This window comes from Pezoporus flaviventris, unplaced genomic scaffold (genome assembly GCF_033815535.1).
Source record: "Pezoporus flaviventris isolate CSIRO_AGI_PZ_B2104156 unplaced genomic scaffold, CSIRO_AGI_Pfla_v1 ptg000143l, whole genome shotgun sequence".
Taxonomy (NCBI): domain Eukaryota; kingdom Metazoa; phylum Chordata; class Aves; order Psittaciformes; family Psittacidae; genus Pezoporus; species Pezoporus flaviventris.
The window spans coordinates 1,994,115-2,021,708 of record NW_026892691.1 but is presented as its reverse complement, the minus strand read 5'-3'; the positions used below and the strand labels follow the sequence as shown (position 1 = coordinate 2,021,708).

The 27,594-nt window shown below is 36.9% G+C and overlaps 1 protein-coding gene across 3 annotated transcripts in view; it reads right to left on the bottom strand.

Moving 5' to 3' along the window:
- Window positions 1–688: 688 nt before the first annotated feature.
- The window catches only part of METTL15 (methyltransferase 15, mitochondrial 12S rRNA N4-cytidine), a 101,296-nt gene continuing 74,390 nt past the window's right edge, over window positions 689–27,594 (bottom strand). For 2 of the 3 annotated variants that reach the window (XM_061479201.1, XM_061479202.1), the window contains exons 4-6: window positions 11,979–12,170; window positions 9,749–9,927; window positions 689–1,737 (exon numbers count right to left, since the gene is read on the bottom strand). In XM_061479201.1, the coding sequence (XP_061335185.1) occupies window positions 1,292–1,737; window positions 9,749–9,927; window positions 11,979–12,170 (817 nt within the window). In that variant the 3' untranslated portion in view covers window positions 689–1,291. The remainder of the gene's footprint in view (window positions 1,738–9,748; window positions 9,928–11,978; window positions 12,171–27,594) is intronic. The other variant, XM_061479203.1, reaches the window with a different exon arrangement.

Here is a 27,594-nt window from a genome sequence, read left to right as displayed (position 1 = left end):
ATTATTTGAAGTGGAATGTTTTATTTAATATTTAACAGCAGGTAGAATGAAACTAGCTGAAAAATTCTGAAATTTCAGAAAATAATGAAATGCCCATCACCACCCAACTTCATCTCAGATTAGTGACAGATATTATCATGTATACCTAAGAACACATTACATGACCAACGAATTAAACAATACTGAGTCTTTTCTTCCTGAAGAGATGGATCAGGGGTCAAAGAAATTGAAATTTACACTATTTTCCGATCCTTTATAACATGCAAAGACAGCAAAACAATGGTCTTTTATTAAAATATCCAATTCATATTGACTTACTAAAAAAATAAATTGTTACATGTCCTATTACCTAGTATAGCATCCAAATAGGAAAATGGGGGCTACAATGGGCCTTTGATAAAATACTTCAATACTTACCTAAGTAGCACCTCTTCATAAATGATCACCAGCAAAGGAGGACACTTCATAAGACCCACAACACCTTTTCTGGATGGGTTAATTAGAATTTCGTACACACCTAAAGGTTGTACTGGATCTATGCACAGAAGTTAGGGTCACAGGAACAGGCCAAGTACAAATGTGACTGCTTGTTTGTAGTGTTCAATTGCAAACAGTGCTCTTATAAGTATCTTTTCCCCCCAGTATACGTTTATTATTTAGATTCCATAACTAATAAATAACCAAGTGATCACTCCAAAAAGTAAATATTTATTTAGAAGAAAACATAAAGAGTCAATTTACAAATTCCTGGATAGAACATAACATACAGATACCAGTTTATTTTTGTAAGAACTAGCACTTGCCCCACAAGCATCCATGCAAAAAGTCATGTAAGAAACAGAGACTTGAGTATCATGAATTCTTAGGTTAGTTTAAACTTACCCTAGACTAAACCAGCCATCTGACTGAGGTGCGTGAAACCCCATAAAAATGGATCTGTCTCAATCAGCTACTGAGTTGAGATTGTTAATGTCAGGGATTTGAATTAAATCTAAAGGAAACACTATAAATACATCAAACCTGTAATTTCTATAAACTTTTTGTTTGATGCTCTTTTTCAAAAATGTCGTTTTTGCATAATTAGTGACACCCACCTATCTGCATTTAATTTATTTATTTTACCTTCTGATGCTCTGCACTACATCCTAATTTGAAAGAAACACAAAGGTAAGAAAGAAATGTTTTCTAACAGCCTTAAATTTTTTTTTTTTTAGTTTGATACTATCCCAGTTAGCCTTCTGGAAAACAAAATGTAAGGAAATGATACAATTATACAATCATCTGTTTTGTTTTAGAGTTTAACAGCAGCTCTTAGCTTGGCTGACCTTCCTCTTGGGTTTGTTTGAATATCCTTGGCCTGGGGTGTGAGAACTTTTCTCTGTATAGAAATCCACTTTGAATTGGAATTTCCAGGGGATATTTCTTCTGTATCTTCTTCTTTGGAGCAGCTCCTCAGAGCCTGCCTTATCTTCTGTTTTGCACCAAGACTGTACTTCTCTGTCATGTCTATTCCATGAAAAAAACGTTTGATAATACGATCTTCTAGTGAATGAAAGGAGATGGCTACGAGGCGACCTCCAGGTTTTAGAAACTTCTCAGCTGTCTTCAGCCCCATAAGGAGTTCATGGAGTTCATTATTTACAAATATTCGCAGAGCTTGGAAAGTTTTGGTAGCAATATGTGTAGGTCTCTGCAGCAAATCCTTCCGTGCATACAGTGCTGATGCCGGAAAAGCACCTGTTGGAGATTTTGAAAGGTATATGTTAATATCTTGTTATTTCTACTATCCTGACATGAGCCCACGCATATCTGATGACTTTAAGGGAAAGCATACTTACAACTGAACCCTGACTGGTGAGCTTCCTTCTTTATAATGTATCTTTATTTCCTGCTTTGAATTCACATTGCTGAAATTAAAATCTATTGAACTGAGCTGGCTGGTGGTTGAGAGTTGGGGCTTTTTCCTAGAATCTTTCATAGTAATTCCTTCCTCAAACATGTCACAAAGTTAAAATACAAAATGATGGTTTGATGTTTGAAACCAAGATGAGAAAATGAACATGAGCCAGCAGTGTGTGCTTGCAGCCCAGACAGGCAACCATATCCTGGGCTGCATCAAAATGAGCGTGACCAGCAGGTCGAAGGAGGTGATCCTGCCCCTCTACTCTGCTCTTGTGAGACCTCACCTGGAGTATTGTGTGCAGTTCTGGTGTCCTCAGCATAAAAAGGACATGGAACTGTTGGAACAAGTCCAGGGAAGGGCCACGAGGATGATCAGGGGACTGGAGCACCTCCCATATGAAGATGGGCTGAGAAAGTTGGGGCTGTTGAGCCTGGAGAAGAGAAGGCTGCGTGGAGACCCCCTAGCAGCCTTCCAGTATCTGAAGGGGGCCTACAGGGATGCTGGGGAGGGACTCTTCATTAGGGACTGTAGTGATAGGACAAGGGGTAATGGGTTAAAACTTAAACAGGAGAAGTTTAGATTGGATATAAGGAGGAAGTTCTTTCCTGTAAGGGTGGTGAGGCACTGGAATGGGTTGCCCAGGGCGGTTGTGAATGCTCCATCCCTGGCAGTGTTCAAGACCAGGCTGGACGAGGCCTTGGGTGACATGGTTTAGTGTGAGGTGTCCCTGCCCATGGCAGGGGAGTTGGAACTTGATGATCTTAAGGTCCTTTCCAACCCTAACTATTCTATGATTCTATGATTCGAAGATAGGGAAAAAATGAAGATGCGCTAGATAAACTTCACTTTACAGCTCAGTGTAGTCAGTGTCAGTTCAGTATTGATGGTGGTTGGTTCTATGCTCTCAAGGAAATAAAGTAAAAAATAAAATATATGATGGGAACAATTTTAATTGTTGCCTTCTAAATATCTCTATCTGCGAAGAAAGCGTAGTTAAGATGAAAACAGCATCTATCTGGTGATAAGTATCTTTCAATGAATTACTTAAAGTTTAAAAGAGACATCCTTGTTTGGGACTAAAAATTGTTGACCTCTACACCTGTGTGTTCTCAAATGTTCACAAAAATATCTTGACAAATTCAGAAAACACAGCTGATGCTGTCGCTTTTTTAGCTTGAATCTTCAATATCTGAGTATAGATCTGATGCACCAAAAGGACTGAAGTGCAAGAGTCTTACAACATCTCTGAAACCTGAGTAAACTTATAAACTATTATGTGAGTGAGCAAAGGAGCCTGGTAAAGATAAACTGAATGAATAATGCTAGTGCATAACTGAAAAGAACTAATTTTTCAAACAAGAGGGCCCATTAAAGATAAGGCAATACAGCTGGTATGGATGCAGCAGAATGCCTTAATTGCATGCCAGTGCTAAACTAAAACAATGCAATGAGTTTAAAGTTAATGCAGTTCATAATCAAGTAATTGATATTCCACATAGTGGAGTACAAGAACATGATACCTCTTAAACAAGCTGACTGAACTTACATCTACACAGGTGACTGAAAAAAAAGATTGAATAGAGACATCATAATCCAGTACGTTGGCACAAAATATTTTATTAGTGGAACTCTCAAGAGTTCTAAACGTAAGAAAACTTAGAAACTTTTAACTTTAAAAAAAACTTAAACTTTTAAAGGTAAGAAAATAAATACTTAGGTAAGAAAACCTAAGTATTTGGCATCACAAACACAGAAGCAATCACCAGTGTTCAGCTAAGGTAGAGGCCAATAATCCAATAACTATTAACAACGCTGTTATCATGTATGCAATGTATCTAATATGCATTTCTGCATCCTTGATTTTCTCAACTACATTCCCTACCTCTTCTGATTCTAATGCCAACAGTTCCTCAATTCACTGAAGAGACCAATCGTAGCTATGGCTGTTTCCTAGTTCCACACTCTTGCAATAAAGAAAGTGGCAAAAGGATCAACTTCTCCCAGTAGAAACTACTGCACAGGAACTTTAAACTCTGTTTTACAAAATTTACAAATAAATAAATAATATAATGTTTTACAATAAATAAATAGATAAATAAATAAATAAATACTTTTTTACAAATAAATTTAACATGCAGGTGCTACACTCCTCCATCACTTACAAACTCCAAAACCAGGTACACTGGGTAGCTAACAGAATTTCTGACTTTGGGAACACCAAGCTCTATGCTTTTCTATAAAGCATTAAAAGCATCTATGCCCTCATTTTAAGAGTCATGAAGACTGCTTTGATTAAAGAGCTGAACTAAAAGGAGAACTCAGAATCACAGAAGGCAAGATGTCCCAAGAAGCCAACTGACACTAAGCTTCTACTGCCTGGGACAGTATCTGTTTATGTAATTCTTTACATACCTAAAACTTGATTATTTGGAAATGGAATCATTGAAACTGCCACTGATGGCTACTTGTGTGTGAAGAAAACTGTCTCTTGAAGCCTAATATAAGGGAATGTTTTGCTGAGAAAAATAAACAATTTTCTTTAAATGGTCACCTAACAGTTTATCTACACTAGCCGTATGCTCAGAACTTTCGAATAATTATTAAATGAAGCAGCAATGTTTAAAATCATCATGTAATGTATCCAAAACCACCAAAGGATATGCACTACGTGACTAAATAGCTTCAGATTCTCCATAAGACCATAAGCATTTTGCTTCAATGGAATTTGAAGTTGAAACATCAGATACTCAGGTATCTTTTGAATTCAGTTGCAGCATCCTTGAAGAAAATACTTATAGAAGATCCCTCCCAGATCTCTCTCTAACAAATCTCTTTTTCTAAGCCTATTTTAAAAAACATTAAAAGCACACCTCACTCTTCCCCTCCTCCCTTCCAAATCCAAGCTCACTGTTATCATGCTCACTTTAGGAAAACAGTTGTAATTGGAATGAAAAAGCACCACTCCATTAGAAAATATTAGGTATGATAAATTATGTTAGGGTTAGAAAACATGCTACGTTTTTTCAGTTCAACCTCTAATGTTCCTGCCCCTTGCTGAACAATTTACAGCTGTGATGAGAAAAGCATCAGTTTTATACATAATTTTGGGTTGTTACTACCTGCCCAGAGCTGGGGTTGACCCCTCAAAGCAGATCCAGAATTGTTAACTATCATATTTTAGCAGACTAAGGATTTCCTAAAAATACGGCCAGTTTCTGGGGAATGATCCATTTCTGATATTCTAAGAGTATGTCAGCTTCCCAAAGTATCACAGATAAAAATGAAGCCAACCCGCAAGAGTACAGAATGTAATTTACGTACAAAACTGACTGTGCTACTTGACTGGAACCTAACCATAAAAACAGAAGCCTAGGATGAGATCCTTGGTTTCAATTCCCACAGCCAATCTCACTGGAATTTTAGTAAAATATTGCAAGTTTCATCTCCTGCTATTTTCCAGTTGGAATGCTGAATAGGTAAGCAAAAGAAAGGAAATACTCAGGCTAGCAGCATGAATGGGGCACTACCATGTCTTTTGGAAGGATCTCCATTTGTCCTGCCAGGGTTGTTGGGTTCTTCCTACAATAATCCTCTCTGATGATTAACAATTACATGAAGAAAAATAAATTCAAACCCAGCTATATTCTGGATGTATAACAGAACCTTACTGGTCACAGCTGAACGTGTATAAACAGCACTGTGGGTCATACATAATGGTACAGAACACTGATATTCAGGAAACTGGTAAAAAAAAAAATGCAGCCAATTTGCAGCATTCTTCAAATAACCCCTCCAAACTAAAGCCAAAATCTAACCATTTCCAAGTTCAAAGGCTTACGGGTCTGTCTTCAGAGACTGGGATTAACTAATAAATCTGTAGTAGTGATTTCTGTCACACTGGCCTTCACCTTTTTAGTAAAAACAGTAGATGTATGATCAAGAGGTGAAAAATTTTCCTACCCCACTCTTAGTCCTTTGGTATAGTTAAATAAAAACCTACTTGTGCTTTCTGCTAAGGCATAAAATCTCTCACCCAGCCCCCTCCAATTACCATGACACTAGAAGAAAATCCTTCCTGGTAACAGGCTGTACAATGTACAGAAATATAAAAAACTGCATGGGAAGCTTGTAAAATGAATTTCATTCATAAAAACACCACGCTTCTGGCTAGATGACTTGTTTGAAATCCCAGGGAGAAAAATTATCATTCTTAGGTGTAGGATGCCATGATGTTACTCAGACTTGTAAAAACCTAATAGATTCACGTGTTGAAATGTATTGGAATTTTAAAGCTTGTGAATGAAATGAACAATGTGCTGTGCCTGTCAATAGAAATTATTAAAGTCCCCAGAGTGTTTGAGGGTGGGGGAGTTTAAAAATTAATTCAGATCGTGCACTTGTTTGCAGGAATCTGTCTGTTGAATTAGCATGGCGTTTAATAAGTTTCTGTGACGCAAGGAATGTCCTTTTGTCTAGGCTCCCTCAGTACAGTGCTCATCCTCACCCATCTGAAATTCAGGCAACATTACAAATTCCAAACTGATAATTAAAGTCTATAAATGTGAAGCAGTTTGAGACCAACTTTACCCGTTAAAGTTCCTTTTAAACTTTTCAAATGTCTTTAATATCTCCTCATCAATTCTTTTCAAGTCCAAGTGATTACATGACCCTAAAATGATCTGTTAATAGATTACATATGTAAATATCACTGAGAAAAAATGAATTCTGTTACATAATATATTACCCACAAAAAGAGTAAAAATAGCTCATAGGTTGTATAGAAAAAGCATTATTAAAATTACATTCTAAAAGATTCCCTATTTTAACTGGTTTTCCAGCACAGTGAGTTAAACCCACTGTTTCAAAACAACTCCATGAGCTACAGCAAAAGCCATCAGAAGCACTTAATTGACTTCCACACATCTATTCACAGACCTGCAGCTGAGAACTACTGATCTTTAGCATATACAGGGCGTTCACAGCTGCAGATAGCTGTGTAAAAACTATAAACAGCAACTAAAGTCCAGCTGTGATGCAGGAAGAGATGATGCTCGCCTGACTGAACAAAAAACTACTCCTTTTTCCCCATGTGAACTGCAGACTGCATGCTCACAGGCATCTCCTTAGATAAACAGGTCAGAAGCCTTTTTGATAACAAGAAAAAAAACACCACACACACACGCACACACACAAAAAAAAAAAAAGAGCACCAAACTTCCTGTAGATTTCTTTCTTGTAGGACCTTCTTCATTGTCACGGTTTGCAGAGAGAGATCTTTCAGGCTCTATTTTTAGAAGGAATTATTTTCTTGAATTGGAACAAAGGAGAGCAAGAAATCCCTTGGATATCTGAGTTAGCTTCAAGCTGTTGTTGACGATCTTGTCTTAAAATTCTATTTATATATTTTTTCCATCTATACCTTAAAATTACAATTCTTGCTAATACATGCTTTAGACATGGCTGATTGTTCTGTATCTGGTTTGTTTGCTTTGTAAATACATCCTTCACTCTTACCTCCAAATCAGTTAGCAACAGCAGTACACGTTCTAACCTACTGGTAAGAAAGACCAGAAGTCTAGGATTTTATATATAGAAATTATTTTTTCCAGTCCAAATCTAGCTGTCTTGGGAGTCTGGTTATCGGCTGGACCGTAACACCAAACTTTTAAGTTCTAGAAAATCTACATAGTAATCTATAAAGAAATATGGACTATACATAAATTCTCAGATACTGATACTAGCAGAGAAAGAGACAAATACCCAGCCTTATTGGCTAGATTTTTTGCTTGTTTTCTTGCTCCTATACTAGACAAAATAAAATCCTGCTCTGGAGAGATCCTCATGCTTTTATAGAGTCTGCAAAATCTAAAGTACAAGATTTGATTGTTCTAATTAATATTTTATTTTTTAAAGGACTTGACATTTAACTACAGGACATCACAGATTTTACTCTATGACCTGTTAGTGAGGAGCTTTCTTTGTGCTGTGCCACCAAGAGGATCCTGTAGCTGTGGTCTCTGGCACTCAAGCTCTGGCTTACCTCAATAACTTCACAGGTATTTTACATAAGAATACATATTGATGAAAAATTGTAAGTTAAATAAATATAGTTACCAGAAATTTTCTTAAGGTATAATCAGTTCAAAAACTAGTACGATCCATCACTGTGCTCCTTTACTGGAAGATTAAAGATTGGAAATTAAGATTGGAAGAAGTTCTACCCAAACAGATCAGTGTAACAGTCCTAAAATCATCCACTTCAAAAATTTGCATATACTTCAAAAAAAACCCCCACAAAACATACATATTTACTGTGTTGGCTGCTATGTGCTGGATTCATTGACTCTGGCATGTGCACTATCTAATGCATACCTGGTTCATGTATCAAGGTGGTCTTCAAATATAGCACAGTTTAAAGTGAGAACAAAAAACTCTTCTCATTGTCACGGAAAGTAACCCCTAAGTGATGACCCACATGCAACACATTAAACATGAAGGGATCGTCAATCCCTGTATTTGATGCACTAGTATTTTGCTTTTCTTAGTTTAAGCTAGTGCACACCATCATTTCAGAAATTATTGAGTTGCTTGTTCATAGCCTACAACACATGACATGTTTAGCATAGCGATGTCATTACTTCAATCTCAGTAACAGTACTACTATTAATCAGCAGTTTTTCAACTTACATGTTGAGATGTGTCAAAACCCTACATTATTTGTTCATAATGTTGATGACAATGACTACATTAAAAATATAACTCTTCAAGTTTCACAAAAGACTCACAATATTTAATCTCTTTGTTTCAGATTGTTCCTCACATTCACTATATTTACACCAGGAACTTATAACAGCAACCAATGTTTCCAGGTCTTTAACTATATCATCTAAAAATTGGGCCTTGCTTGACTGGACATTTTGCTAAAGCATCATGACTTACACAAATTCAAACCTTTTGATTTGTTTGTTGGTCATTAAACGTAAGTCCTGTGAACTTCCAGTTTAAGTAACACAATTTTTTTAAGAATACAATCTATTTTTAAAAAGTCTTCAGGATAATGATACAACATTTAACACTATTCTTCAGTAAATATTAAATCTGGACAGCCATTTTAAAAGTCTGTACTCAAAGGAATCAGCAGCTTGGACTTGTCTGTGACAAGACCCAGTAATTTTAATTTCTTGGTTATAAAAAGAAATTAACATTACATATTATAATGTTAATGAATAGGGTTTGTGTCTTCAATTTTTTCCTTGAACATTTGCACTTGAGAACACAAACAGGAAGGTTCTTGATGTGAGCACAGTTCCCACGTAACTGCATTTTGTTCAAGTTGTTTACAGTGAAGAGCAAGTAAGATGAAGTGTTTCAATATTCGCTTCAGGCTGATCTAGTTGGCGTTCACAAGATGAAGCAAGCTAGGTATTGCTTTACTTTTTGCTTCCTGGTTCTTTAAGCAGACAGAAAGGAACTGATTTCATTCATAATTGGAAACTTCCTTCAAAATATTAAAATGTAGAAATCTAAAACTGAGAGGTATATGATGCGTTGATATTTGAAAGCTTATCAATAGTGGGGATAAAGGATTCCCTAGGCTGCTGTCAATCTGTGTTTCAACTTGGTTGGCAAAATGATAAATCACTTCATGCAAAATCTATCATTAGGCTAATCATCAAACTATAATACAAAAAGCGGGAGCTGAAAAAAGAAAGACAGAGTGCATGCTGACATCAGAGCAGAATAGGCAGGATTAGATCCTGATTTCAAGTACAAATAGATCCCTCTGGGAGTTTGGGGATTAATATCTTTTTCTTCTCAGCCACTGTGAAGAATTAATGAGGGTACCTGCAACAATGCTTGCAAGCTGCTGAGTCCTGGTGATGGGGTATATGCTGCGTGCCTGAACGATAGCTGAAGCGATTTTCTTGGCGTGTCTCTCCTCCCCATATGTTCTCAGGATGGACGCAAGCGCCTGTTGATCTAAAGCATTCACAACATCAGCAGCAGTGGGCATGTCAGGGTACCTACGCACAAGAAGAGCCAATTAGTTCACTGACGTCAGTTTTCATTGACAAGAGGTGAAGCTTCATAGCATTGAGACATAAAGTCAAACACACACACTGCATACAAGTGCCTTTGAGGTTTTCAAATAAGAGACAGCAACCCTATGAAAACAGAGATAGCTTCCACCTTTTCAATCTTTTCTCTTGCCAGTTTAAATGGGGTTTGCTCCTTAACACCAATTAGAACACCCAAAACTTTCATATCATAAACTATGCTTAATGAGTTGACAAGAAAAAACACATTTCAATACGATGGAAATGCTGTGTGACTTTTTATTTAGCCAGCTTCAAAATATAAACCTGACCCTTACTGGTTCCTTTTAGTCACCTTGCATTACATGTTCGTTTCTAGTCAGAAATGATCTCAAGGATCTTTTCTTTCACATCTACTGCTACAAAAACAATTGCTCATGAAAATTATTTAACTTTACTTTTCAGTAAAAGCCATAAGCATTTATATTCAAATACTGTTTTGAGAGAATAGAAATTACCTAATATTACAAATGACAGGAATTATTACAGTACCAACAGTATAAGCCACACATTTATTGTTTTTTAAACGTCTGCCCCTTTGCTATTGAAAAAGTTCCAGGTGCTTTATGACCATCATATGTTGGTTTACCAATCAGAAAAAAACCTACAACCTACTTAATAAATTCTCTTCTACAAAGACATGAATGTGCAGAATATTTCTCAGGCATTTATTACCCTCCTGCAGTATCTTACAAAAGATAACAAAACTTGGAGGCAAGCAGTATCATAGCAACAACCGTCAGGTAAGGCTTTTGTTATGCCACAGGTATCCTTTGTTCTGATGCTCCTGTTCCATGTACGTATTCTCATGATGCAAATACAAGCCTGGAGTTCAGATTCTTGCAGTCAGAGGGCTGAATCCCAGGAGGAACACGTGAGCTTTTCACACAGAACCAGAGAAAGCAACTATCATGAAATTTGCTGTGTTAAGACTTAACATGAATGTGGTAATTCCTTAGAAGCTGAGGCTTCCCTTCGGCTCTGTGTGAGCAATGAAAGATCAAATGACATTTCTTGAGACTACAGGTTCATCAAAACACAATGCAAGAAATAATGCATTAGGCAATTACTGCATCATCTATACAGCAGAGGTCTCTGGTTGGTCAAGTGAAAAGCAGAGGGCTACAGAAATATATTGGGTTGTCTGAAGATGAAAACTGCTACATAAAGAAGAAATTATCGTTCCATCATTGATTTTCATTCTAGACACCAATTCTAGCAATTTAAATAGAGGTAATTTATTTAGTAACTGTTAATTTGATAAGTAAGCAAGCCTGATGTGACTCCTCCACACAGAATGTGAAAGGAAGCTTATAATATTGCTAAAGAAAGCCTGCAATAAATATAGGGGCATGGAAGACAACAGTAGACTGGTGTGTTAAAAGCAGCGCTGCTATTTGATTTCAATTGGCAGATATCATGGATGGGATTGATTTTATTTATTTTCCATTACCTTCCTTTTAGAGAGCAGTAACTGGGTCAGATGGCCATTGCAGAAAAAGAGGAAGGCTGCTCCTTTCCTGAGGGAGCAACTGAACGTGCTCAAGTGAAGGTTCCACAAATAGTAAGTGTAGCAGAAAAGGAAAGGGACTGCACTAAGGGGTTGTGAGCCTACAGACCACATACAGTCTGAGAAACTGCAGGAATAACAGGGAGAAGACATGGCTCTGAAAGTGAGATCCCCTGTAACTCCAAACACACTGAAACTGTAAAATTTTAATGGCATAGTTAACAAAAATGTTACTGGTTTAAGTACTCATCAACATTCCTCTTATTTCAAAGAAGGGAAAGATGATAACCAGGGTTCTAAGTATTGAGACTGAAAAAAACTCTGTGGCAAAAGAAAGGAGGCATTCTCCTGTTAAATTAAATGTGTTTTGATGATGAAAATTCTTCATTTTAAGTAGAAATTAAATGAATGGGGGATCCTGAGCATACAGTTCTTGAGTTTCAAGGAGAACTATTTTATTAGTGGGTACCTGTCCCAATCCATCCTCATGTCCAAAGGTCCATCCTTCTGCAAGGAAAATCCTCTTTCAGGTGTATCAAATTGCATAGAAGAACAGCCAGCATCCAAGAGAACTCCATCTAGAGTCCCTGGCTCTAATCCAGCAGAGATTAACAAAGCCTCTGACTGGCTAAACTGTCCTAGAAGAGCTCGAATCTGTTTCCTGTGAGAAAGCAACAAATAAATAGGCTTAATTTTAACACTGCAGTGTCCTTTTGTACAGCAGGAATTAGTAGCACTTGCTTGTCTCAGAAGCAACAGGACTATTCCCAAAGTAATAGCTTAAGTACTTTTCGTAAGTCAACACTGAAAACTGGTCCAACCCACCCATCAGCAGCTACTTAAGCTTCTTTAACTCTTTACTCCCTTCCTTCTTGATTTCAAGAAATGGAAACCTGACATCTTTTCAGCACACAGGAACTCTAAGGGATGCCTTTCACATTCATCAGGATTGCCACAACCACCAAGGTGCCTGCTGTGCTGAGCAGGGCCCTCAGTCAAGTGAGGCCATAGTGCAAAAACAAGTAACATTTCTTGGACCTAGAGGAGGAGCAGACAAAATGGAACATGACTGCACAGCCTTGGGGCTAATAGCACCTACCAGGAAAAAAAAAATCCTGGGCTCCTGCGATGGGACAAGCACCTTTGCTTTTAGTGGTATTTGCTGTTTCAAAAATCATCGAGCAGATGAGGCACACTGTATCATAAACAAATACTTTAGTGTAGTTTCAAGTCAGGCACCTAGTCACTGGAGTGAGTAGAGTTTTAGATGCAATTTTCTGCTTAGCATTTTTTTTTTCATAAATTTAAGGTGGTTCTTGCTTAATATTCTCATACTGGCAGGGAAAGTGGCATGGCAAGGATGAAGATGACGTCTCTGAGGTGCCAAATGCTTTCTTGGGCATCTAAACCTGGACTTTAGGTTCTTGCTTATATATGAAGTGACTTACAATTTAATAATTTACTTTATCTACCTCTCAAACTGTCAAGGAATTTCACAGATTTGAAAAGATTAACCATCATGTTGCCACATTTTTAAGCAGTACCTGTAAAATAACATATTTGTGCCCCTAACAAGCAGCCAAGTGCTGATTACAGCTTGGATGACTGCTCTTCAGGCCCACTGACTGGCTTTGAATTATTACAAGCTTCACTAAATTAACTCATAGGATTTTATCTAAATTACATGGGTAGCAGCGAATGGATGGGGAGCAACTCCTTTAACTGTGTCAGCTACAAAAGGACAACTGCCCATATATCCTTTCACACTTCAACTGTAGCAATTTAAACACAATTTTGTCAACTCCAGTGGCTATGGTTTTAAAATAGTGTATGAACCTATTTTGCACCCATCCAATTGGGAGTGAGAAAATGGTACCAAGATTTTATAGGGAACAGAGAGAGAGCACACAAAAAAAAAAAAAAAGGAAGAAGTTATGAACATAAGCATACGGAAGAACATTTAAGCCACACAACAGCATCCTCATTACAGCAGAATGAATCAACCTATTTAGCAGAGCACAAAACCCGGGAAATACCTTGGATGAACAGATTTCATGAGGGATATGACCATCACACATAATGCATTTTTTAATCGATTACTGTCCAGCACATAATTAAATACAACTATTCAGCTTAATGACAACTGACAGTTCCTGAAAAGCACAACGACCCACTTAACATATTTAAACCAATTTAAGCTATTTAGTTATAGCTTTGAGGCTCTATTTCTCCTTAACATAATGAGAGTAATTTTCTTGAAGATCTGTACCACTCTGTCCAACTGGGCAGTGTTTCTGACTTTAAAGTACATTCATTTGCACAAGTTGTAAAATCCAGTATGAGGCAGATCAAAATAAATGAGATCTGGAAAAAAAAATTACTAATTGCAATTGTCCAGTTCCCCCAGCAGACGGTAATGCACGAACTAGTGCAGTATTATGCTACCAACTCAAGTGAAAAATTACTCTGAACTATATTTGCAACTTGCTAGAATTTTTATTAGGTTCCTTTAAACGAGTCATTAAGTAGATGGCTGTTTGGGACAGCACCTTTGATTTTGTGGTCTGCCAACACTTTGTGATTAGAAGATAATTAGCAGAGAAACATATTTAAAGTAGAGTTAAAATTTACTCTTTGGTCAAGAGACACTTCAGCTAGGAAGTGTTTTGGAGTTTGCAACTAAAAAATATATTGAAAAAGAACGAGATGGACATTTTGATACCAGTCTTTCAGTGGTGAAATTCTAGCTTCTGTTTATAACCTGTTTGTTAGACACTGCATTTTTGCATCAGTAGCAAATGTAGGTGTCTCAATGAACCGAGCTCTTTACTAAAACCAGATGCTGCTCATGAGATGATAATGACATTATATTAGAAGGTTCAGGACAGTTCTCTGAATTCCTGTTTCTTTGTGGACTAGAGGAAACAATTTTAACCATCTTTGGTACCTCATGCATTTGAACTAATCAAACCAAGCACACAGCTATGAAAGATTTATTACCTCATGAAAGGATACAAATATCAGCCCCTTTTTGATAGGATAGTAATAAAGATTATAGTGATGGCAAGGACTAATCTATTAAATTATGGGCACAGCACAGTTTTCTATAGAAAAATATTTTACCAAGCAATCAGAAGAATTTATTAGAAAATAATAAAACACTTCCCTGTTTACTATACTTTATGCCTACGTTCAAATAATAACTGTTACACATAATTTTCTCTAAAAATACTTAATTTAGCCTCAATTCCTTTTGCCTTCAGATTTTTGATTTCAACATCTGTAAATCCTGTTTCCAGAATAACCTAAAATAAATAATAAAATCTGTGTACCCTATACTAAAAATGCTTATTTCCTACAGTCACACACCTTCTGCTCTCACTAGGTACATAGAAATGCTTCTTGCTTTCTTTTTCAGTGTTCCAATGTTTCCTTCCTTTGGGCATGACAGGATTTATATTCCATGACCCCACTTAACTATTGGGAAAATCTGCTTATTACCTTCTCTGTCTTAATATATTAGAGAACCAGTGCACAGTAGATAAAGGTGGAAAGGTAAACCAGGAAACATCCTTAAATACCAAATAAACCAGCCAAGCTTATAGTTAGAAAACCCCTGAGAAGAGAGAGCACATTGAAACATTACAGACCGAGACTGAAGAGGGGTGGGTCTATCAAAAGCTGTTAAGATGAAAAAGGGCCACATAGAGACTATTTTAGGTGATCTTTGAAGATTACAATCTAACTAAATCCGATTAACCTACTGAAGAGAAAATAGTTAAACTCAACACTTGAACAGTACTTCACAGATTCAGAATATTCTAGAAACAAAACAACCGTGAAGAGCTTTTAGCCCCTGTCATATATGAGGAAATAAGATTTGCAGGATTTATTACTGAATGACTTGAAGATTCCTATGTAGAAAGCTGTAAAAAAAAAAAAGCAGACAATACCTGTCATATGTTTAGCTCTCATTTGGCTTATGTTTGTGTGCGCAGCAACAGCATGGTCATTTTTTATAAACTCCCAACTGCTACAGTCAAACAAACTCTAACGTTGCAAAATATTCAATGTGCTTACTCTCTCTTTATTAATTGTGACATTCTCCAAGAAAAAATATCTTAAAAACACTGGGACCATGGATTTTAAAAAATAGTAAGTTCTTTCAGCTGCTACATGTTGGGGCCTTAATAGATTTCACTGTGCTACAACCTCTAGAGTTCTTGTACTGTTTGCTACTGTTGGAAAAATAACACAGAAACTTGGGTTCAGAACCCTTTGTTCAGGTCATAACACAGCATATTATATTATACTATGACACACAGCATAGTAATTCTGATAGATGGCACTGGATCCACACTTCTCAATTATATGAAAGAACTGAATGAGAAAAAGTTTGAAGTCTCCTAACGCATTTCAGGCTCTTCTGCTTCCAGTTAACCTCTGGTATTCTACAACACTTTATAAAAATATTTCTTTTTTATTTTACTTGGCTAAGAGGGATGAGCACAGGAACAAAGTAAAGCACGAACACAGCTTCTTCAAAATAAACAGAAAAAGTCTTTCCCCTATCTAGTTGCTCTCTGTTGTCGCAGAGGTTGCTGTGACACCAATCATCCAACTAATTCCCCAGACAAGTACGATTATGCTTTCATGGGTCAGCATTTTTTATGCGTATATACCCATACTCGATCTTTCACCACTGCTCCCCTTACAAAGTCTATGTATGAATACACAGAAAGTCAGAGAGCAACGATCCCTTGTCAACACCTTCCACTCAACCAGAATAAATAGTTTCTTTGAGAGAACTGGGAAAAAGAAGTTTTCCAACTAACTCTGCTAATGCACATCAAACAAGGAGACCAATCTGGTGCTTTGGTTCATTCAGTAAACCCTCTGAGACTGCCATGAGGAGTGCCAATTAGCACCAGACTTAATGGGGACATTGGTACAGACGTGGTGTGATGTCACTGCCTCACTTCACCTTGGTCAATCAGCTGCTGTCAGATAGCTGGGACTATCCTTCATGGCTGCACTGGGCCAGGAACACCAGGAACAAAGTATTTCAGTCATAAATCCCAGAACTTTCAGCATCTTAACTGGAAATTGTTGTGCTTATTACTCTGTAACACCTGTCATCTTACTCTACCTCTAAGAAATGGTTAGGATGGTTCAAAACAGTTTGATCATTATTTTAATGTTCATTTTTACTTTTTATAAAGCATGCATTCCACGATTTCATCCACAAGCGCAATTTCAGAAAAAAAAACTATTGTTCTAAATTGAAGGAACCATAAATACTCTTTCAATTAAAGGAAAATATCATTATTTAATCAAAAGCACAAACAGCAATGATAATTTCCATAGAGTACATCAGAAATCTGACCACATTAGACTTCTTTCATAGTACTTATGTCTAATCCTGACAAAAATATATATGAAAAATTACACATTAAGGAGGCAATTTCTCATTGAGCAAATAAAAGAGTGATAGAATAAAACTTGTGATTATTAAGGCAAATTTCTAAATTATATGCCTCACCAAAATTTGAGAAAATGTATTTTTGAGCTTCCTAAGTAACACAAATTTTTGCTGAGTAATAAGAGCAAATTATATTATTTTATGCAATTTGCAGCTAGTGAGAGCTAAAACTTTTGTTATAAAGCACATAACATAGTTTGGCACCTTTATTACATGATACACGTAAGGTACATAATATTCTGCGCCCGTAAAAACAGGCCATTAGAATGTTTTGCTTTTCACCTTGAGGCCTCACACCTCAAAGGGTAAGAATACCACCCATCAGAAGAACCATAAATATTTCTCTACATTTACATTGCCCCATCTGGGGATTTAGTTTGAGGCATGTGTTAGTTGAGCCTTCGCAGCAATAGGACAGTCTAGTTTGACAAGGTTCAGTGGACATAATGCAAGAACAGGTGAATACCTCTCAGGTCTACCAAACACTCATTGTGACCCTTAGCTTTATTAGCAATGATTTTAACTTTCAAGCCGACCAGCTTTCTTTACACTCCTGGCTCTTCTACTGGTGTGCATTCTCTCCCATGTTCCCACACAATCTCCAAGGAACACAAAGTACTTCCCCATCTAAATAATTACAGAAATACATAAAAATCTGTTCCTAAACAAAGGATTATAAAGAAAGTGCAAAATAATCTTGCAGTCAGCTCCCAAGATTAGAATATAGCTATCCAGCTGCCAAGGGTATTCATTCATTAGCTGAATAAAAGGTTTACTTTCTTGACATATTTATCTGCACATAAAACATGACATTGAGAAAACCTACACTGATGATTTACAAAGCAGGATGCAATGAACTGCCAAAAGGCTACTCTTACCTATAGCACACACATTCCATTGCTTTAAAATTAATCCTATTACAATTTGATTTACACTTTGTAAGACTCGTATAAAAACCCAGACATACAGCATGTAAAAAAGCATCTCTCTTTCCTCCCTGCAGAAGAGTGTAGCAAATGAAGCTATTGTTCAATTTTCTAATTTAGCTAACAACGCAAATTTACACAATACTTTTCCACATCACAAATTCTGGCATTCTTAAGTGGTCTATTCATGCAGAGAGCTCGCTCAAGAGCGCCTTAATTGCTGCTTGGACAGACCTGCTGCTACACATACTAGGAAATATATAAGCATAACCTTTTCCTGATTAACAAAATATGAGCCTGAACCTGAAGGCTTAGAGGCAATACTAGTACATAAGAAATGGACCCACAGAAGGTCTTTTTTCCTTCAGCAGCTGACAGTATTGGAGTGGCCTGATAAAGCCTTAGAGGATTTTTATTTCCTTTGACAAACTATTTCTTTGTTTGACATGGTAGTTAAACCTTAGGACATTAAGGATGAATACACCTGGAATCAGGAATTTATTACAAATGAAACAAGATTTTCTTCCCTCCTGTCATTCTTACCTAAGCTATCTCATAATTGACTCCCATCTTAAGCATTAAGCTGCCTGCCCATCAATTGGACAGTGTCACATCTCCCAGCTATATGCTCCTAATAGCGGGAAGAAGAAATGAGAAGCAGAACACAAAAGGAATGCAAATGAGGTCAGAAGTGGAAGTAGGGACATCACTCAGTTGGAAATTACAGAAGCCACAAAAATCTGCTCTTCAAGGCTCCTTTGCTTCTACTACCCATTCTTGACACAATATGGTTACTTTACCGTGTTAAATTGTACTTGTTACTTTGGAATTTACAAACTCTGAAAATTTGTTCCAAATTACAAAGCACTTGAAAATTAAATCAATATTTGCCTCTCATAACATTGACAGAAATACACGGAAATTCCATTCATAGAAAGAAAATAATGTACTCAATTCTATCAAAGTTTCTAAGTTTTACATGCATGTTTTCATAGAATTGTAGAATGGTTTGGGTTGGAAGGGACTTCAAAGCTCATCCATTTCCAACCCCCTGCCACAGGTAGGGACACCTTCCACTAGGCCAGGTTGCTCCAAGCCCTGTCCAACACTGCCAGGGATGGGTCAGCCCCAGCTTCTCTGGGCAATCTCTGCCAGTGCTTTACCACCCTCACAGGAAAGAAGTTCCTGAAAAGGAGCATTTTACTAGCTCATCAGATTGAAACCTTGAAGTCAGAATTTTCAAATACTGTATCTGAAAATACATTTACTAAAATAACAAATTTTTAGTTACACTGTAAAACATGAAGTTCTGAAAACCTACTAAAGTTAGACAAACAAATGGAATTTAAACAATTAAGAATGCTTTTAACTTAAAAAGCTGTCTTAAAGCAATTCACTTTCCCAGCTACCTTGAACATTTTCTAGTTTCAATTTCAGAGTGCAATCATAAAATTGGTTTGTTTATGAACCATTAATATCTTGATGCTCTGTGGACACCACGTCGTTAGCATCCCTGTAGAAGCCTACAGGCAATTCTGTACTAAATTCTGTTATCTCCTTGATAAAATATCTTGTAATAACATCTGGAAAATATAGCTGCATTTCACCTGTGACAGTCTTTCCTGACAATCAGTGTTTTGTCTATTGACGTTCCTACTTTATATAAGTCATGAGTTGCTGCCTTCAGATGGGACTTTCCTCCTACACAGCAATCATCCAGAATCTATGCAAATTATTTCTTAAATAAATAGGAATAAATAGGAAACAAAAATAGTTACTGGGTTTGGTGAAACACCCTAATTTTAACCACCTTTGTGGGTTTTTATGTACATAGATCACATGCATGGCCTAGTCACTTGCCCCTGCAGGCGACAACAAAGTCTCAAGTTGTAAGTATCTGAAGTAAGAGAATATTTAATAGATTAATGTTTAGTCCTGAAAGTATACACACAATTTTAAATTACTGCTGTTTCTCTCTACTGGGAAAATAAATATATCCAATTGAGATTAAAAAATAAAGTCCCCCCACTTGTGCAACAAGACAACATCCAGACGTAAAACAATAGTGAGTCACCTCCGCCAGGTGTCAAAGGCAACTGAGCAGTTACAGAATCAACACTGATTTTCTTTCAAGCAGCCAAAATGAACAGCTTAAGTTAAAAAGGCACCATATAGATGAAATGACATGGAAGTATACAAATGTGACTGCCAGACTATCAGAACAGAAGCTGCTGCATAAGTCCATTTAAACTACCATGAAGTATGAGCCATAAAAACCCATAGTCAAAAAGCATTTGTAGTCAAGTTTCTATTAACCTAGAAGAGGCAATGTCACAATCTAGTTACATTCATTTTGAATATCCCAGTAAAGGACTACGAAGTTCATAAAGAAATGGCCAAGGAGAAACGTGAGGAGCTGAAAAGCATCACATGTGAAACTATGAAGTGCCAGAAAAAAAAATGTTGCATGAGCTGAAAGCTCATCATCTGGCCTTAGCCGTGAGGAAAAGGAACATGAAGTTTTATTTGGCCATAGAATGAACAGTAAACCGCAGCATGAACACAGCCATATAAAAGGAAACAAAATCCTTGGAAGTACAAGTCAGAAATCTTTTCATCAGGAATAGAAAAGTATTAGTGGTAAGACTTCATCCGGAGTATCATAAGCCATTACGGGAGCCTTACCTAAATAGAGCAACTCAAAGTGGAACTGGCACAGAGAAGCTCTAATAGGATGACTAGAAGAAATGAGAGCTATTCTTATGAGATGAAAGTATAAAAAAAAAAAAAAAAGGCCTAGACTTGTTGTGCATACAAAAAGAAGGTCAAGAATAGATGTTAATATTCTCCACAGAGTATTTTAAATGCCAGGGAGAAAAAAGGGCTAACAGACATTAATCAACTATTAGTTAATTTTATTCAACTAAAATTAAATTAGGTAACTACCCGGAAATTTAAAGAAAGTTTCATATAATGAAAAATGAGACTCTGGAATAGCTGGAGCACTGCATATAGAACTCCTAATTACTTTTAAGATAGAGCACAGTGAATGAGATTAAATTATGCAGTGGCTTCTAATACCAGGCAATTGGATTCAATGATCTACAGGTCTCTTACAGGAGATTTATGTTTGGGCAGCTATTGCAATTCTCCATTGTAAAGCTCACCCCTAAAATGTTTACTTAAAATTATCATGACATATACATATTATACTTGCTACACACGTATAACATGCTACACACGTATAAACATACTCCAACCTAAGAATAACACGCCTTAGGTATAAGCAGGTCATTTTATTTTTAGAAAAACCTAAACTGAATATATAACGTTAGCAGTGAAAAGTCTTCTTGCTCTTCATTTTCCTCAAAGTGATAACCAGAGATTTTTGAATCAAACAGAACACCAGTATTGACTGCAAACTGCTATTTTCTGGTACCAAACTGAAAAAAGACACTGCACTCAGATAAAATGATTTGTACCCTTTTGAAATTCAGAAGAAAAAGCAACTCCCAAACCCAAGGTCGACAACTTTTGATTACTACTGAAGGAGAAGTCCAGTATCTGTTCTTCTATAGAGAGTGACAAGATAGTCTAAAGTCATTAACTTAATGTGAGATAAAAGGAGAGTTCTGCAATATTAAAAAAACAAACCAAACACACACCAAAAAAAGAAAAAAAAAAGGCAAAAAAAACACCAAAACCACCCTCAACAAACCCACAAACAAACAAACAAAAACCCAACAAAAACCTAAACCACCCACCCAACCAACCAAAACCAAAAGAAACCTCCCCACCATACTGGAACTGTCTTTCTTCCCAACCAGAACAAAGGAGAACTGGCTTACCTGAAAAGAACATTTTAACATTCTACTCCATGACTTGGGACTTTGTAGGCTCTATTTCTCTACATTTATGAGCAGTTTTCCATCTGTTTCACATAGTAGCTGATTCCTCAGACTAGTATTTTCTTTTGTCCTATCTAGGTCACTCAAGGCCAGGTCCAGCTGAGCCTTCAACACCTCCAAAGATAAAGATTCAACAAGCTCTCCAGGCAACTTCTCCCAGTACTACCACCCTTATGGCTATTTCCCCTCCCCTAATATCTAATCAAATTTCTTGCCTTTTAACTTGTGTCCCAGAAATTCCAAAGGACTCCAGCTATATGGCAGCCCTTCAGGCAGGTAAAAAGCTTTAGTGTAAATTGCTCATAAAGATGGTAAAGGGTTTTAAACAAGTTAAGTCTTCTAGAACACTACGGATCACTCATCTTGTTTTGTATGTCCCTCCCCCCCCCCCCCCCGAATTATAAAGATAAGTTTGACATTAAGATGAAGCAACTGTGTATTTAGTTCGATCATAGAACCACAGAATGGTTTAAGCTGGAAAGGACCTTAAGATCATGTAGTTCCAACCTCCCTGCATGTACAGGGACACCTCACATTAGACCAGGTTGCTCCAAGCCCATTCAACCTGGCCATGAACGCTGACAGGGATAGAGCATTTACCACTTCTTTGGGCAACCTGTTCCAGGGCCTCACCACCCTCACAGTAAACAATTTCTTCCTTATATCCAACCTAAATCTCTTTGTTTAAGTCTGAACACATAAAGCCAGCACAGTTTAACGCACCTCTGGAACACTGATCCTTGGTTGTGTTTTGTCACACAAAGCGAAACAATTAGTCCTGAACCATTTATGGATTTACTTCATACTTCATACAGATTACTCCATCTTTCACATCAGAGCGCAAATATAAGACTCAAAGTTCTTAAGGTTGGATTCTTGGCAGGATATAAAGTAACCATTCATCATGAAGACTTGAAAAATTAAAGAAGCTGGTTCACAGCTTGGTATTTTTGTACATTCTCAAAATAAATGATTTTTCAGTTCAGATTCAGGTTTCTCTTTGGAAGCGTCAGTAAACAACAATTTCATTGCTCTCTATTTGCTACAATGCTTTTTTAGTAGAAAGAATTTGTTATGGAGTAAAATAACCTTCACTGGAAGAAAGTTTCATTTTTGTTCCTATACAAAAACATTTGCATTCGTTTTCACAAGCTGGACTACTGACATCAGTATAAATACCAAGCACTTCAAGCAAAAAAAAATTACCCTTGTGTTGTTAACAGATTTCTCTTTGCTGTGGCAAAAATATGGAAAATCCTTAAATTCCTCAAAAGTCACTAGATGGCTCCACTGGTGTTCCTACAACTTGCACTGTTAACATTTCAAATCTTTCATAGGAAATACTAAATACCTTACTATTCCGTTTCAACAATATAATGTATTAGCTAGAGTGTATTCTTTCCTATGGTGGCATACTGTAATATTAAGTGCAACTCCATTTGAAAGACTTCTGTAAAAGAAACTTAAAAGACACAACATTTCTAATGAGGAAATATCAACTACAATCAAAGCAGAACTCACTATCATTAGGAGAAGCAAACCTCTAGTTTTACTCTGCAAAACACTGCCATGAACTTGGCACAGCAAATTCCATGCCCACCACATATCTCCTGCAATACAAGTGACTTCTGTGTTATACTCACAGTATGGTTATTAGACTTGCTACAAACTGTGTAGCTGGAGTTGAATTACAAAATTAACCCTCAAGTGATCCCAGAGCTATTGTTCTGTCTTACAAAATAATCCAGAAACTACTGTCCAGAGTAGCTCCTCTGTGAGTCCAACATCCATCCATTTGGACAGACATGTAAAGCATGTAAAGGAGTTTGGACTCCATGTAAAGCAGTTCTGATATCATACTGCTTTTGTCCATAAAACCAGTGAGTTACTTGATAAACAGATCAATGAATAAAGCATGATGGAAGATGCTGTATGCTCAAAAGATAATCAGAGAGTTCTGGTTTTATTAGATGTTAGATATAGATAAGACAATTTATTACAGTTATTTTGCATCATTCTTCTTACAAAGAAGCAGCTAAGCAAAATCATTTCAGGCAAAGGCTTAAATCACGTAAAAAATATTTTGGGGTCTTCTCAATATATGGTCCTAACCATTTATCTTTACTGCTTGTTTATCTGATCCCACCTATGTGTGGATCACTGACAAACACGAAGGTCCTGTCTAAAGTGTAGAGTGACATTCTGTACAATAAAGGCCTAGCACATCTTATACATACATATATATACGTATGTATGTATAGAAGCTATGAGAAGCTTACATACATATATACATATGAGAAGTTATGAGCTTCTCTCATAGATATGAGGCTGGTCTTCCAAGACACAGCCAGAAGCATGTGTGTACACCAGTGATACACAAGCATTTTAGACAAAAGTGGCCCCTCTGATCAATCTTGCTTAGTGCACTTTGGTTTGCATCAGAGTGGCTTCAGTGCACATAATCTGAATTCCTGTCCAAAGAATCTAAATATGAAGCGTTTAATGTACTCAGCATGCTAAGGGGCACTCAGTCCTAAGGATGAGAGTATTCCATTCCAAAACAAAGTGTATATCTCAGGTCAAAAGCACAACTTCTCCTGTTGTCTTACACTACATGTTAATGCAGGCATTGTGGATTTCAGAAATTCAGATGAAAGATTCCATTACAGAAAAGTTTGGGTTGGAAGGGACCTTAAAGCTCATCCAGTTCCAACCCCCTGCCAGGGAAAAGGATACCTTCCACTAGACCAGGTTGCTCCAAGCCCCATCCAACCTGGTATTGAACACTGCCAGGGATGAGGCAGCCACAGCTTCTCTGGGCAACCTGCTCCAGGGTCTCAACACCCTCACAGCAAAGGATTTCTTCGTAACATCTTATCTAAATGTACTTTCATCATATAGGCCCACGTTTCCAGGCAGTACCTGGCTCACTTTACAAAACACCTTGAAAACCAAAGATTGGAAAACCAGAATAGAACAATTTGCAGTTTGAAGGGACCTACAATAACCACCTAAATCGAACAGCCTGACAACTTCAGAGTTGATCAAAAGCTAAAGCATGTTATTAAGGGCATTTTCCAAATGCCTCTTAAACACTGACAGGTTTGGGGCATCAACCCCCTCTTTTTTGAGGCTACTGACAAACCAGTACATAAGGACAAAAAAACCCCCAAACAACAGAACAAAAAACAACAAAAAACCAAACCAAAACCACAAAACCCACAAAAGCATTTGGTTTAAGAAAAATAAAAAATCCAAAGCATAGATTGTGGGTAGTGAATATTGAATGCAGACAGTTATAGATCATGAGTGTTCTACATAACACTGTAGCACACTAGGAAGTCAGAGTGTATATTTATGTAGTTTAAAAGACACCAAACCAGTAATTATAAACAATGTGTAGCCAAGCTGGCAGGTAACCCAACAGGATTTTTACTTGCACTAACGTGGGACTGGTACAAGTCATTCTTTTTATATGCTTATAGAACTGTAAAGCTTCAGAGAACTGGAGAATTACACCTTTCAACAAAATACCTTACATTAGAAGATGCAGGAAAAAAAGCAATATTTCACATTATAACTAATAAAAGTCTGATAAATAAAATTAAGAGTCAAGTATTTTACACAACAGAACTAATTGGGTATCACCTGGAGTACTGGACCAAGTTTTCCAGTCACTGCTTTAAAAATAAGTCCAAAATCTGAAAGAGACCCAGGGACCAATGTAAGAAGTGGCTAAAAAACATGACTCATATGGAAACACTGTCGTGCTCTGTTTTGTTTTTTTTTCTGAATCAAAGAAGGCTGGAGGGGATCTGGATGGTTTTCACTATAAGAAGTTGTGAAAGACATCAGTATTCAGTCATTCTGTATGTCAAGCAAAATCAAGTCAAGGAATACTGGGCTAACGTGGAAGCAAAGCAGCTCTGCGCTAGACATTAGGAAAATTCTTCATGTATAAACCACACGAAATCACCAAGACAGATTATCTATGCAATTCATGTTACTTAAGAAGGTTCTAAGAACAGGGAAGGAAAACACAATGTAGGAATTCAAGAAGCATATTTGATTTCATTTCAGATCAAGAAAAAAAAAAAATCAACCAGGTAATTCCTTAACATCATTTAAACCCCATGCTTCTGACATCCATGATTTTTTTTTTTTTTAATTTCTCTGGAAATCATTCGGGGTTGAAATTATTTCATTCCTATGTTTGATCCAGAATTCTTCAGTAAAATTTCAAGTTCATAACATCTGATCCATTTCTTAGAAAAAGTGACTGATCAGTATTTTGTCTGTGTCGTTCCATTCTCTCTTCCATCTTATTTCCTGAAACTTCTAAGACTACAGCAGGAGGTTCTTTCTTTTATCACAGATTTATTTCTTTGTGCTAGAAATACAGGCAGAATACCCCAGTTCATGCCTTTATCTCCTATCCCTGCAGTCAACAGTCTCCCAGGTATTATTTCTGAAAGGCAGAGAATATAGTACCTACTCTTTTCTGCCTGTTCATTAGTAAGGTGATATTCTACATCAATAAACCAGATTTTGTATATACAGAAAACTTTCTACTTCAGTCTGCAAAAGTAATCTTTGACTCTCCTTCCTTCATATCATGAATGCCAAAGTATCTTTTGGTCCTCCAATAAACTTCAGTTTATCTAAAACCTATCAAAAAAAAAAAACAAAACTCAGAAAAAATACAATATGTAGATAACTACTTGCTTTATCTTTCAAAGGAGTGTAACATACAGAACCCACATTTCTTTTTTTTGCATGTTATACATATTGTTAGACTGCTTCCTGAGAACCAGAAGGCATTACCCACAGGACTTAAATCATCCTTGCTTCCTTTCCTGCATGCACAAAAATTGCATGGATTTTTTTTTCAGATTATCTTGGCTGGCCAAATATGACAAGAAACATTACACAAGTCCCTGTCAATTAAAATCATGGTAAGAAAATATGTAACGTAATTAGACATAGGCAAGTCTTGCCCATTTTACATGAGGAATTGAAAATGTTATCTCCAAGCTGAACGCAGATGTCACAAGAAAAAGAAGAAACCAAAAATCAAATAGTGGGTGATTTCCAGGAGGGTCCATACTGTGCAGAAGAGCTGAGTGTGAAGGGACCAGCGCAGACGTAGAAGTGTTTTCACTGACTGATTTCATGCTTAAGTGGACAGACAAGTGTAAAGCCACAGGACTTCCCATGGCAACTGTAAAAGATGGCATTATATGCTTTTGATGTAAAGCAAAAAATGAAGCAAGACAGCAATGCACAACCATGCATAGTCCAGGGTTTTTCCCTCTAAACAACAAAACCCAATATGTATCTTTTACCCAATACTTCCACCTAGAGCTAGATACCCTGAAGCATACCCTGAGGACTTCTCTAAAGCTTCTTCTTGCCTTCTCTGCAAATTTTAACTACTGCAGTTGAATGGTCAACCAATATTTAACTTCTGTTCTTTGCTATTTTGCCTGTCACATTCCACCTTTACATCTTCTCCACTTATTTCACTGCTGAGTTATTATTCCTCTTAAAAATGTCCTACCCTGAATTATTCAATTCACGTGGCCTTTGGTATTTTTCTGATGCTCCGTTTTTTCTCATAAAAAATTACATATAGTTCTTGTCTTCTAGACTTGCTTTTTATCCTTCTATTGCTATATTTTTTCAATTGTCCTCATGTTCCTGAATTTCCTGCTTTCTTCCATATTCTTCCCCACTGTTTCTCCACAAAGGACCAATGAAAGCCTACAG